Source organism: Agelaius phoeniceus, chromosome 26, assembly GCF_051311805.1.
Source record: "Agelaius phoeniceus isolate bAgePho1 chromosome 26, bAgePho1.hap1, whole genome shotgun sequence".
NCBI classification, from domain to species: domain Eukaryota; kingdom Metazoa; phylum Chordata; class Aves; order Passeriformes; family Icteridae; genus Agelaius; species Agelaius phoeniceus.
Genome location: NC_135290.1, coordinates 3,539,365 through 3,553,870, shown reverse-complemented (window position 1 = coordinate 3,553,870; position 14,506 = coordinate 3,539,365). Strand labels below are relative to the sequence as shown.

The 14,506-nt window shown below is 46.6% G+C and overlaps 2 protein-coding genes across 4 annotated transcripts; both read right to left on the bottom strand.

The window, feature by feature from the left end:
• Positions 1 to 1,106: 1,106 nt before the first annotated feature.
• SDR39U1 (short chain dehydrogenase/reductase family 39U member 1) lies at positions 1,107 to 5,437 on the bottom strand. Of its 3 annotated transcripts, XM_054649799.2 has the most exons (6): positions 5,364 to 5,431; positions 4,762 to 4,868; positions 4,350 to 4,432; positions 3,218 to 3,339; positions 2,028 to 2,171; positions 1,107 to 1,810 (listed from the first exon to the last, which is right to left on the bottom strand). In XM_054649799.2, exons 1-6 carry the CDS (start codon positions 5,392 to 5,394, stop codon positions 1,395 to 1,397), a joined length of 903 nt encoding a protein of 300 aa, XP_054505774.2. In that variant the 5' UTR covers positions 5,395 to 5,431; the 3' UTR covers positions 1,107 to 1,394. The 3 variants fall into 3 exon arrangements, with proteins under 3 accessions (XP_054505774.2, XP_077046954.1, XP_077046955.1); XM_077190839.1 differs by lacking the exon at positions 3,218 to 3,339 and having other exon boundaries at positions 5,364 to 5,437; XM_077190840.1 differs by lacking the exons at positions 3,218 to 3,339; positions 5,364 to 5,431 and adding an exon at positions 5,297 to 5,319.
• A 3,614-nt stretch (positions 5,438 to 9,051) lies between these two features.
• LOC129130820 (olfactory receptor OR9H1-like) lies at positions 9,052 to 9,996 on the bottom strand. Its single transcript, XM_054649400.2, has one exon. It carries the CDS (start codon positions 9,991 to 9,993, stop codon positions 9,052 to 9,054), a length of 942 nt encoding a protein of 313 aa, XP_054505375.2. The 5' UTR covers positions 9,994 to 9,996.
• Positions 9,997 to 14,506: the final 4,510 nt, after the last annotated feature.

Here is a 14,506-nt window from a genome sequence, read left to right as displayed (position 1 = left end):
TGCTGTCCTTAATACTGTGTTGCAATTTAGCAGTCAGGCCAGAGCCAGCCCCAAAGCAAGGCAGCAGTGCAGATCACTCAGCTCTGCCAGAATGAGACCCAAACTCCAGGACCAGCCTGCTCACAGATGTCACACAGATGTCCCCAGTATGTACTGAGCAGAGACAGGAGGGTCATCTACACTTCACCAAGACTGATCCTTCAGCTGCTCTGACTACAGCATGGCATAAACCAGGAATGAGTGGGCTGCTGTTGTTGTGGATGGCAAAGAGCAGGTCTTTATCTGCCTCAAGTGCCTTTTCATAGAATCTTCTAGCCCCAGCTTACATCACAATAGGAGAATTTCTCCAGAAGTACTGCTGTAATAAACTTCACTGCTCTGTGGACTTAACACCCTGCAACCCACTTTGGGATATGGAAGTGGGTCAAGGGAAGCATGTGGATACATTTTCTGTCACTGTGAGGTGATGAAACTGCAATTTGCTGTACAAGGGAAGAGGTACTGCTTCCCAAGGCAGAGCAGGCAGCTGGGATATCCTCAGTGCCCAGGGAGGGAACACCTGAACACCAGCACCACCTCATGGGATCAGTGAAAGAAAACCACCCTGGTCTGAGGTGAGCACAAGGAAGGCAATAGAATGCTCCTGTGGACTAAAGCTGAGACTAAAGCTCACACAGGCATGTACCACCCAGCTTTCCTGAGCTCAAGCTTAGATGGGCACTCAACCAAGGCAAAGCAGTCCAGGGGGCACAATCTGATTGTCACCCCTTCCTCTAGAGGCTGGTAAAGCAAGGTTCTTCCTCATCCCTGCCACAGCACAAGGGGAATGGAACCCTGGAAGGGTGTAACTCTTTGGATTAGACTCAGCTGAAGGTACTGACACATCAACCTGCTACCAGCCACAAGAGAGGGCAGAGTCTCCAAGCAATTTGTATTCAGCACCCTAAGATGCATCTTCTCCCACAACCACCAAGACCAAGAAAGAGACTTTAGCTCTTCTGCTTTGCCTGTCATCATGGGGAAAAACAGGAAGGGCAACTTCCAGTACCATGGAGGAATTCCAACAGCATTAGGACCTGTTTCCTGCTGCCACATCTCTTAGGGGATGACACCCCCAGCTGCTTTGCCAGACCATGCCAAGGGAAGATGGGCAATTCCACAGCCACAGTCCTGTGAGGGGCTCCTGCCCTTCCCCAAATGCAGGTGATGTTAACATTCAGGTGGCAGTAAGAGGGATGATTCCTAAACTGGGGATGCACACAGTGAGATACAGGGGAAAGGACTGCTCACCCCTTCTGTATGTGGATGGGGAAGTGGCAAGGGGCAGGGCTCCCCTCTTTGATGGGCAGCCACGTGAGCTCACACCATCAGGGCCCAGCCCAAGCAGGGAGGCCTCAAGCCACAATGTCCTTCAGAGCTGCAGGCAGCTCAGGGAAGATGAAGCTGTAGCCGCTCTCCAGGGTGCGTTTGGGCAGCACCCTCTGTCCCTCCAGCAGCATGGCTGCCCTCTCTGCCCCAAACACGGCCCGCACGGCCCAGGCGGGCACCGGCAGCAGCGCCGGCCGGCCCAGGGCTGCCGCCAGCTCCTGGGCAAAGGTGCCATTGGAGGTGCCGGGCGAGGATGGGGCAACGCCGTTGAGGATGCCTCGCACAGACTCCTTCTCCAGGGCGTGGCACACGATCCCAGCCAGGTCCTGGATGTGGATCCAAGGGAAGGGCTGCAGTCCAGAGCCCATGGGGCCTCCGAGTCCCAGGCGGAAAGGCAAGAGCATCTGAGAGATTGCGCCGCCATCGCGACCCAGCACTACACCTGTGGGGACAACAGAGTGACACCAGGTGCCCCTGCCAGAGGGCAAAACCCCCTTCACACCCACACCTACCAGCAGGAGAATCCTTAAGGGGCTGACTGGCTGGAACAGCACCCCAACAAGGAGAGACAGAAGAACTGGTGCCCCTTACCCAGCTCTCCCCACTCCTGCCCCAGCAGTAAAGCAATCACCATTAATAAGCATGATGCCCCATCTCACCTGATCTCACCACAACACCACGAGTTGGGCTCCCAGGGATGAGAGCTGCAGCCTCCCACGAGCTCACCAGGCGGGAGAAGAAGTCAAAATCCCCTCCTGCACTGTCTTCAGTGTACTCAGCTGTGGGGCTGGGGCGGTAAAAACCTGCAGGGTGACAGCAGAAAGGGGCTCAGGGTTGAACGGGCACACCAAGCCCCCCCTTCCCCATCAGACCATCTTCTCTGCCTCCAGGAGCCCAGAACTCCTGTGAGGAAAGGCTGAGAGAACTGGGATTGTTCAGCCTGGAAAAAGAGACCAAACTGCAACCTTCCAGTGCCTGAAGGGAGCCTACAAGAAAGCTGGAGAGAGACTACAAGGGCCTGGAGTGCCAGGACAAGGGGGAATTGCCTCAAACTGAAAGTCAGTTTAGACTGGCTGCTAGGAAGGAAATCTGCCCTGTGAGGGTGGGGAGGTCCTGGCACAGGGTGCCCAGAGCAGCCCTGGCTGCCCCTGGATCCCTGGAAGTGTCCAAGGCCAGGCTGGATGGGGTTTGGAGCAGTGTGGGACAGTGGAAGGTGTCCCTGTCCAAGGCAGGAGGTGGGACTGGATGGGCTTTAAGGCCCCTTCCAACCCAGCCCATTCTGGGATTCTGACCACTCCACCAGGGACATCCTCACATCAACAGCACTGGGTCTCTGATGGCAATGCTGGCAAGTTTTTGGAACTATAATGTGCTTTAAAGGTTCAGCAGGATGCACTAACACTCAGGCAGCCCCAAAACCCAAACAGGGTTGGCCTGCAAGCAACACACTGAGGTGGCTGGAAGGTGCCTGCTTTAGTATTGGGCATCCCAGAGGATAAAGCATGGCAGCTTTAATGATAAACCTCAGGTTTAAAGACTGCAGCAAGCAGGAAGTTGGAGATTATGCAGAGGGCTTCAGCTGAGGCCTTACTGACATAAATTGATTCTACAAGATGCCTAAAGGCTTTCACAGGAAAACACAGAACTGCCCTAGCCAAAGCACAGGGAATCAAATTCCTCTCCAGCAGCACTAAAAGCTTATCAAGGCTTGCCTAAACACAGTGACACTGATGGCAACAAAGCTGACATTTCAAGGCAAGAAGGTGCTCCTGAGGAATTGTGTTTCTGTCTGCAGGTAAGGCCTCTCCAGGTCACCAAGAGTGCTGTCTTGGCCAAGCCCAACCAATACCTACGCCAGTGACGAGGACCCAGGCACGGGGAGGCTGCTCAGCAGCAGCGATGGCTTTGGCCAAGGCCTTGGTGGTCTCCACCCGGCTGCTGACGACCTCCCTGCAGAAGGCATCATTCCACCTGGGAAAGGGAGAGCCAGGGATTAACCAGCTCACAGGACACCCCAGGGAGCACTGCCACCCAGGGGGCCCCGGCCAACACCAGCTCACAAGCTCAGGGTGATGCCTCAGGTTTTAGATTTTCTATTTTTCAGGTTCTGTGCTGCTTTAGTGTGTGGGTCTGGGTTCACATCAGGGGATGGTGAGCTCTGTGCACAGAGCAGGGAGACAAAACAATTCCTGCTCCAGCTGGGGACCAAGGACAAATGATCCAAATCTCAGCCCAAGAGTATAAACAGCTTGGGCTGAAGAGAGAAAAACAAGCAGGATGGGGCTTCATGGGTTAAATCTGTGATGGACAATTAATTCCAATATGCAAATGGTGCAGAACTTATAAAAGTGAGAGATCCCGTGAGCAGTGGGGCATTTTGTCACTATTTTGGGTGCAGCCCTGGCTGGGCCCTTGTGCTGCCCAAGGTGGACCCATTGAGGCCTCCTAATAAATCTCTGCTTTATTCTTGAACTCTGTCTAGTCTCTGTTCTAGGCCAGGCTTAACAAGGCATTAAGGAGAGGTCACAGGAACTCCCCTCAGCCCTGAGCAAAGGGAGGACATGTTTCAGCACAAAGGCAGGGGAACTTTGGGAGATGGTGGCTCTTGACTTTCCTTACAAGATTGTGGGGTTTGGACTGGCTTCAGACAAAGTCAGCAGAGGAGCTAGACACCAAAGCTGGTGTTCTTCCCAGAAGTCAAACTCTGGATGTAGGCATGCCACCCAATGTCCTTTTGGAAATGTGGAACTAATGTTTCTGGCCTCCAGCTGTAGATGCAGGAGGAAACCTTTCTTCCAAAGATCTCTCAGAACCTACCAGGCCCACAGAAATGTTCTGGTTACTTGAGGGTGCAAATGTCAACAGCTGGTTAACTCAAGAGCTTTGTGGTCATGTTGTTTCCTCCCTTTCCACATTCCCTGACAACACTGGCCAGTCTTGCCTCCACCTTGTGCCAACAGCACTATGGAACATCAAGTTACCTGCGGAAAGGGTTGAGGACATTTTCACCAGCCAAGTTGACCACAGCTTCACACAGGGGCAGCCCAGAGTGGGACAGCTCCTCCTAGGCAGGAGTGACAGAGACATCACACATCAGGCCTCCCCTCTGCTCAAGCCTTCCCTGCAAACAAGCAGAGCAGGCTCCCAAGAACTTCAGCCAGTTTCTTCCTGACATTTGCAGAGACAAACATGAATGGATAAGGCTTTGCTTCTTAGAGCTACAGCAGTTACCCATTCCAGTGACTGTGACCCATTTAACACCCAGCAAAAGGACATCCAGAGGAGCCAGACCTCCCTTGGCAGGGTCCCTCCATGCCATGGAAAGCCAGGGCACGCAGCCTGCTTTCTCAGCCCTGTCACATTCCCCCTGCTGTGACCGCTCTCAGCTCATACCCAGCTGATCCGATCCTTGCCCCCTCTTCGCGACACATGGGTCACTTGGTGCCCTCGGCTCCGCAGCAGCTGGGTCAGGGCTCTGCCCACGAAGCCTGTCCCACCACCTGGTGAGAGAGCCAGACAGACAGACCGTCAGGGCTGTGTTCCTGTGCCATCACCCCTCTGCAGCACAGGCGGCCCGTGCCTGGGGCCGCATACCGCAGCACCGCCCGCGCACACGGCCAGCCCCCATACCCGGGGGGGAAGCGGCGGCCTGGCTCCAACCCAGCGGGCAGCACCCACAACCCAGGCCCGCCTGGCCCTTCTCCAAAACTCCGTTCCACTCAACACTCCCGCTCCCTCACGGGACCCGCTCCCTCACGGCCCTCGTTCCCTCAGGCCCCACTCTCTCCGGCTCCCGCTCCCTCAGGGCCTCCGCTCCATCAGGGCCCCCGTTCCCTCACGGGCTCGCTCCCTCACGGCCCCCGCCTCACACCTTCAGACCGCCGCTCTCTCAGGCCACCCCTCCCTCACGGGCCCCGTTCCCTCAGACCTCCGCTCCCTCACGGGCCCCGTTCTCTCTCTGTCCGCCGCTCCCGCTCCCCCAGGCCCGCACTCACCCACCACCACCCGCATGGTCGCGCCGCGCATGCGCCGAGCAGCGCCCCTAACGCGTGCGCCCCGCGCCGCGCACAGCGCCCCCCAGCGGCGCGGAGGCCCTTAAAGGGCCAGCGCATCCTAGCGCCGGGGCCGTGCTCGGGAATGGGCGGCGAACCGGGCTGGAATCGGGCTGGGGACACTGGGGGCGTCCCAGGGCTGAGGGGACACTCAGGGAACGGCCCGGGGCTGAGGGAACACTCGGAGAACGGCCTGGGACCAAGGGGACACTTGGGGAACGGAGCAGAGCGGGGCTGAGGGGACACTCAGGGAACGGCCCGGAGCTCAGGGGACACGCGCGGAGCGGAGCAGCCCGGGGCTGTGGGGACACTTGGGGACCGCCTGGGATTGAGGCGACACTTGGGGAACGGAGCAGAGCGGGGCTGAGGGGACACTCGGGGATCTCCTGGGCCCCTGTGCCTGGCTCGGAGCTGAGCAGGGCAGCACCCGGACACAGCAGCCCGAGGAACTGTCAGGGCACTTGATCAGTTCGCTAAAAGCGCAGGAGTGAACGCCCAGAGAGGCTCTGGCTGCTCCATCCCTGGCAGTGCCCAAGGCCAGGCTGGACAGGACTTGAGCAGCCTGGAACAAGGGAAGGTGTCCCTGCCATGGCAGGGGTGGGGCTGAGTGAGTTTTAGGGCTCCTTTCAACCCAAAACAGTCTTGAAATTCTATGATTCTGTTATTCTATTAAGTGTTTTTAATATTGCTAGTAGAAAACAAAGAATGGTGGAGTTGGGGCTGTTCTCATTGACCCTGAGCCTCCCTTCTCTCTGGCACCCACTTGCATGTCTCCTTGGGGTCATGGGAAAATAAATTCATTCAAGGATGTGATTCTGCCACTGGGCTTGAAATGTCTCTTCTGAGATGCCATGAAGCACACATTGGAGACACAGCCTCCCACCTGCAGGCGGCTGGAGCAGCCTTTGCTTCATGCAGAGTTGCCTGTGTTGTCAGCTCCTTTTAGCTGTGTCCTGTGAGGAACAGAGGGTGACAACAGCCTGTAGGCAAGATCTCTACACACTGGGGGCTCTTCTGGAGCAGGAACAAATGGCAGAGATATTTCCACCTACCTATCCAGCTTAGTCCATCCATCCATCATCCATCCATCCATCATCCATCCATCCATCCATCCATCCATCCATCCATCCATCATCCATCCATCCATCCATCCATCCATCCATCCATCCATCCATCCATCCATCCACCATCCACCCATCCATCCATCATCCATCCATCCATCCATCCATCCATCCATCCATCATCCATCCATCATCCATCCATCCATCCATCCATCCATCCATCATCCATTCCTCATCCATCCATCCATCCATCCATCCATCCATCCATCCATCCATCCATCATCCATCCATCCATCCATCCATCCATCATCCATCCATCCATCATCCATCCATCCATCCATCCATCCATCCATCATCCATCCATCATCCATCCATCATCCATCCATCCATCCATCCATCCATCATCCATCCATCCATCCATCCATCCATCCATCCATCCATCCATCCATCCATCATCCATCCATCCATCCATCCATCCATCATCCATTCCTCATCCATCCATCCATCATCCATCCATCCATCCATCCATCCATCCATCCATCCATCCATCATCCATCCATCCATCCATCCATCCATCCATCCATCCATCCATCATCCATCCATCATCCATCCATCATCCATCCATCCATCATCCATCATCCATCCATCCATCCATCCATCCATCCATCCATCATCCATCCATCCATCCATCCATCCATCCATCCACCATCCATCCATCCATCCATCCATCCATCATCCATCCATCCATCCATCCATCCATCATCCATCCATCCATCCATCCATCCATCCATCCATCCATCATCCATCCATCCATCATCCATCATCCATCCATCCATCCATCCATCCATCCATCATCCATCCATCCATCCATCCATCCATCCATCCACCATCCATCCATCCATCCATCCATCCATCATCCATCCATCCATCCATCCATCCATCATCCATCCATCCATCCATCCATCCATCCATCCATCCATCATCCATCCATCCATCATCCATCATCCATCCATCCATCCATCCATCCATCCATCCATCCATCATCCATCCATCCATCCATCCATCCATCCATCCATCCATCCATCATCCATCCATCCATCATCCATCATCCATCATCCATCCATCCATCCATCCATCCATCCATCCATCCATCCATCCATCCATCCATCCATCCATCATCCATTCCTCATCCATCCATCCATCATCCATCCATCCATCATCCATCCATCCATCCATCCATCCATCCATCCACCATCCATCCATCCATCCATCCATCCATCCATCATCCATCCATCCATCCATCCATCCATCCATCCATCCATCCATCCATCATCCATCCATCCATCCATGTCCATCCATCCATCCATCCATCATCCATCCATCCATCCATCCATCATCCATCCATCATCCATCCCTCCATCCATCCTCCTTCCCCCAACCCCAGTCTGTCACTCACTCACAGAACCATTAAGGTTGGAAAAGACCTCCAGGATTGTTGTGTTTGACTGAACACCACCATGAGCTAAATCATGGCACCAAGTGCCATGTCCAGTTCTTTTTGAGCACTTCCAGGAGTGGTGTCTCCCTTGCTTCACTAAGCAACCACAGCTCTCCTTATCCCTCTGGCCACCAGCTCTATGAAAGTGCCATGTCCTGTGGTTAGGAGAAGAAGAAATGGGTTTTCTGCAAGGAGCCAGCCTGGAAATTTGAGATGTAAGAGTTATTTGCACAGGAAGGCACATCTCTGTGCTTCACTCTTGTCTGACTTAATTTAGCTGTGGATGTTCAGAGTGAGAATGCCTCCACCTGAACTGGCTGTGTTCCAGAAATAAGTGCCAGAATTTGAGTTTGTGTCCTATTTTTACATGTTCAGTACACTTAGGTGTGGCAGCAGATTCTGCTGCCAGAATCTGAGTTTGTGTCCTATTTTACATGTTCAGTACACTTGGGTACTCTTCAATTTGTCCAACCCATCGTGTTAATTATGGCTTTAAAATGCTGGTATCTTTTGAATGGCTATAAGAGGCCCCTAAATTATAGATATATAGGATTGTAAATGTCTAATTATGGTTAAATGAAACCTCACTTTCATCTGCTCTAGAAAAGGAATAAAGCTAGCCAGAGAAGAATAAGAAAAAAAGAGATACTTTTGTTCACAGTAATGTAAAAGAAAATGTCAAAATTGTGTTTCACTGTGATCAGCCATTTAACAGATGAATGGTCTTGACTTACTTAATTGACCTTACTTTTAAATTCTTATTTTTATTCTGGTTTTATGTGTAAGCATCAATGATTTAAGTGGAATAGATGTAAATGTATGAAATAATGTCATAGAAATCAAACATATTGCCCATTGAAGGATATCCTATCAGAAATTGTTTAGTTGAAATAACAATCACTAGAGTGCCATAGATTTGTTTATATACCCTGCTTTTACTGACCATCTAGAAACACAAAAGACTCTTGAAAGCAGGTCCTGATGTCCTTTACCTTACATCCTGTCCTTTATTTTACATTCAGGTCCTGATGTCCTTTATTTTACAGATTGGACACCGTGCTCATTCTTGACTTCAGGAAAGGTGCTTAAAAAACCCTTTTCTTTTAAACTGTTTTTTCAGAGCCCCTTTTACCTCCCTGTTTCGGAGGGTGTAAATGAAAGGGTTCAGCATGGGAATAACCACAGTGTAGAAGATGGAGATGATGTTGCTCTTGCTGGGTGAGGATGCAGCTCCAGGCTGAGCGTACATGAAGAACACTGTCCCAAAGAACAAGCAGATTGTCACCATGTGAGAAGAGCAGGTGGAGAAGGCCTTGTGCCTGCCTTCAGCTGAAGGCATTTGGATGATTGTGGCGATGATATAACCATAGGAGACAAAAACCACCAGGGCAGTGCCCACAATTATTGGTCCACACACAGCCACCATTACGAGCTCATTGACAAGGGTGTTGGAGCAGGAGGTGTGGATCACTGCAGCAACTTCACAGAAGAAGTGATTTATTTCTCTGTGCCCACAGAAGGACAGCCTGAAGGTGAAGCCTGTCTGGATGGTGCAGTTGATGCAGCCTGACAGATAGGAGCCCACCACCATGAGCACACAAAGCCTCCTGCTCATGATGACCTGGTAGAGCAGTGGGTTGCAGACGGCAGTGAAGCGATCGTAAGCCATCACAGCCAGGAAAAAAGCTTCTGTCGTGCCAAAGAGAGAGAAGAAGAACATTTGGGAAGCACAGCCAACGTAGGAAATGCTCCTTCTGCCCAGCAAGAATGCCAGTGCTGCCCTGGGAGTGATGACAGAGGAGTAGCAGATGTCCAAGGTGGACAGGTTCTCCAGGAAGAAATACATTGGGCTGTGCAGGTTGGGGTCCATCCTGATGATGAGGATCATGCAGATGTTTCCCACCACAGTGACAAAGTACATTGTGCAGAAGAGAACTGAGAGAAGAACTTGGGATCCTGGGTGGGATTTGAACCCCACCAAAATGAACTCACTTATCCTGGTCTGGTTTTCCATCTTTGCTTTCCAAAAGGAAACGAGGATGCAGTGGATTGCAGATAGTTTGCCTGGAGAAGCAATTGTACAAGAAGACAACAATATATGATATCATTATATAAGATATCAATATATATTATATCAATATATATCTCAATATGTGATATCAATATATATGATATCAATATATATGATATCAATATATATCTCAATATGTGATATCAATACATATGATATCAATACATATGATATCAATACATATGATATCAATATATATCTCAATATGTGATATCAATATATATATATGATATATGAAACATAAGAAATATAAGTTAATAAAATTAATGCTCATGATAAATTATATGTATTTATTATAATTATTATATAATTATATGTACAATTATATAAAATGATAGAAAATAACATTTTAGTATTTAAAATATTAATATAATGTAAACAATATTTATAACTATAATATTATAAGAATTATTAATTAGATATAATTAATTAAAATAATATAGAAGATATTAACATAATCATTCATATTAGTAATAAATATAAATAACAAATTCATATATATCAATATTTTTATAATAATTATGATTGATATATAATGTAATATATTTTATATAGTATATACCATAATATATTAATTATATTATATTTATATTATTATAAAATATTTATTAATTAATAAATTAAATGGGATATGGAAAAAAGTATAAAATTTATTGATATATCATATCTGCAGATTTTTGTCAACTATTACAGGGTAATTTGTAAGCTAATAATCCTGTTATATTATCTTCAGTATAAAGAAACATTCTGCATGCAGCTTATCCAACCTATTTTAATTTAATAAACTTTACAACCAACTAGGAACAGACATTTCATTCTACAGTTGAAGACCTATTTCAGATTTAACTGGCAGAAAAAAATTTCACCCTAAGATTGCAACTAACCCACACGATTACTCTTCCCTAAACAAAAGAACCAGGAAAAATGCTACTTCAGATGATGCAAAACAATTGAAAATATGAGACAAGAAATGTATTAATGTAGATAATTGTTTAAAAAAATCCAAGTCTATTATTTTTTATAAAGCTGAGTGGCAGAAATGGTATTTTATTTGCTTTGCTGTCATTTCCATTAGATCCTTTTTCTTAACCAGCATGTACCTAATCTTTTAAAAGCATTGAATTAATTTTTAACAATTTCTCCAGCTTTCCCTCCATGGTCCTTGAAATGCAACCTCACCTCTAGGTACCCTCAGAAGGTATTTAATATATTTAATCCTTTGTTCTATTTAATCCTTTGTTCTTATTTACCCACGAGTCTTAGGAAAGGGAAATAAATTTGGAGAAAGAATTTCTCTTTGCATAACTTTGCTCATCAAATATTTTTGCTACTTTTCCTGGGGATTTTTGTGTGCAGAGAGCTCAGGTTTAGGCAGTCAGCTCAAGCATCCAGTCAAAGCCTTTTCAAGCTTGTTGGGATTGTTTCACAATCCCTAAAGCTTCCCATATTGTCAAAAGGGAGAAATAGATGCATCCACATTGTGATTCTTCTAGTCTCACCCTGCCTCTTCAAAACAGGGGAAAAACTGTCCCTTAGAAGTAGCTGGTTCTGATAAAAAAATTAATAAAGCCAGCCAGAAGAGAATAAGAAAAAAAGAGATACTTTTGTCCACAATAATGTAAAAGAAAACATCAAAATCCTGTGTCATTGTCATCAGCCATTTAACAGATGGGTGGTCTTGGCTTATGCCATTGACCTTATTTTTAAATTCTTATTTTTGTTCTGGTTTTATGTGTAAGTGTCAATGGTTTAAATGTAGTAGGTGTAAACTTATGAAATATAATTTCATAGAAATCAAGCATATTGTCCATTGAAGGATATCCTACATCCTATCCAAAACTGTTGTGTTGAAATAACAATTACTACTGCTTTAAGACAATGCTTTTTTAAAGAGGGTAACAAACACCTCAGCTAAGAAGGAAGATGCTGGAGATACTTTTTAGCCAGTGAAAAAGGAAGATTTTTGATTCACCTGAGAAGTCTCTGGATCTGTCTGCCCCTTGGTTGATCAAACAGAAAGTCTAGAATGCAGACACATTAAAAACTGGCTTCCTGATAATGTCCTTAATTTCCAGAAAAACTAACTGTATACATAAGCCCTGATTACTACATTCTATATAATGAAAAAAAAGAGCAAACAGAAACTTTTAATCCAGTTCTGTCACCACAATTAACAAAGCAAAGCTCAGATTTCCCACCCCACAATACACACATACCTTGCAGTACAGTTATTAAAGCCAGGTTTGGTTTTTTTTGGAATTCAGGTTTCTTGAACACATTGCCAAAAAATACTGAACATTTTTTCTACTCAGCTGATTTTTCTCTTGTAACCAATACATCACTGGCCTTTCCTCTGACTGCTTCTAAGAGCATTCTCCCTAGCATGTTGCTTATATATACTTTAATAAGTGTACATAAAAAACACCAGGGATTCAGTTTCCAGAGTCCTGGACCTTCACAGCAGACATCTGAAATCTCAAATGAGATATTTTTCCCTTGTGCCATTTTCCTTTGCCTGCAAAATAAGAAAAATATAAGGAATAAAATAACAAACACAAACCATAAAGTGTAAAGCTCTTTCTGTGTGTCTTCTGCCCCTACTTTTTTCTCTGCTTCTTATGCAGAACCCTTCCTGCCCCTTGTAGATTTTTTTTTTTTTCTGCTAAACAAAACACTGTGGACCTAATCAAGACCTCATTAACCATTAGAATCTGCTTCCTTGTGTTGTAGTTGAGACAGAGACAACACAAAGCCACACACTCCATTTTCAGAAGGCTTCAAACTGGTTTTATTATAGCTTCAAACTGGTTTTATTATAGCCTGCATGCTTTTTATATATTCTTACAAAGCTCATAAGTTTACACTTTACTCATTGGTCACCAGAGACAAACAAAGTGTTCATAGGTACAGGCAGTTGATGTTTCTCTTATTTATCCTTCTTTCTTTCTTGGTTTCTGTGTCAGCAGCCTTGGTAGGAAATTCTTTCAGGGGTAAACATGGATCTTCTTCTCAAGCTGCTCTGTGGCTCACAGAAGTCCCTGTAAAACCTCTTCCAGATTATTAAAATAGAACAGACACCCTTGCCTTCTCCCCAGGCAATAATGCTTCTTTTCTCTGAACAAAAGCAAGTTTTCACACCATGTGTTCTCTTCTCTGCCTCCAGGAGTGCACTCACCTCTGACACTGAGCAGTCTGGTCCAGGTGAGGGCCCAGCCTCTAAGGGAACCCTGCTCTGGGGTGAGCAATCACCCCAGGAGGGGAAAATATCTCCCAGCTCCTGTTTGGGTATCTCACACACCCAGGGCATGGCTGCTTTCCAAAAAGCAAACTCGCATTCTTCTCAGCACTGGAGTGTCACATTCAGTTACAGCAAACTATATTCAATTTTCTTTGTTTTGGCATGTGGTTTTAAATAAATCTGCATGAAATAGATGTTTCTATTCTTGATATAACGGCTTCCCAAATGTTGTGAGTGACAATTGATCAGTGTCTTCTAAACCCAGACTCTCTCACATTTGCATACATTCCTATCAGTATATCTTATCTGCAGGAAGAGAGTGAGATTAAGAGAAAAGGAAAGTTTCTCAAAAGCTGAGAGTGGACTTAGTTTTGCCTTCTTTACTTGTGGGTAGTGACTTATTTGCAGTACTTTAAAGGTACTTGACTTTCTGAAAGTGTTTATTAGGAAAACTTCCAGAAATAAGCCTAGATGCAAGAGGGAACTTGCTTTCTCAAAAGGTTTCTGTAAGACTTTTCTGTATTCTCTCCTTCCCTAAGGAACCCCTGTTGAACAGGTTATGAATTATTTGTTTCAGGTTATCTAAGAATATTATTAATAGTTTACATAAAGCCCATAATAATTGGATGGTAATCCTCTTCACAGTGTATTTGAAGGATTTCCCTGACATTATCTCAAAACAATCACTTCAGATCAGTGCTTTAAAACCAGTCAATGTGTGTAGAGAAATCACTGCATTAAAGGAACTTCAAAACTTGCAAAATTTCAATTAAAAACTCATGAAGGAGTTGTGGAGCTGAGACAGAGGCCAAGTGACAATGCAGCTGTAGCATGTGAATATTCACATTATACCTTCTCTAATGCCATATTAGAAACATTTTCTTCTTCAGAGGATGGTCCCTTTTATCCTACACCAGAAATCTAAGAATATTACAATTATCCATCCTTTTCTGCTGCCTATTTCTCTCAAGGGATAATCACAAAATCTTGGACTAAATAAATCACATCTAGCTGATTTTCACATGCATTTTACTGTGTTTTCTGGACTCTATTCCATCTAGAGCAAACAAATCTGGGCTTTATTTTCCAGCATTTCCAAACACCTTTAAAAACAGAGCAGTCATTCAGCTGGAGACTTTTAAGAAAGGGTGACAGCATAGATTCTTAGGGGGAAAACAAGCAAAAAAACCCCAAACCCACACATCTCATGTCAAAACC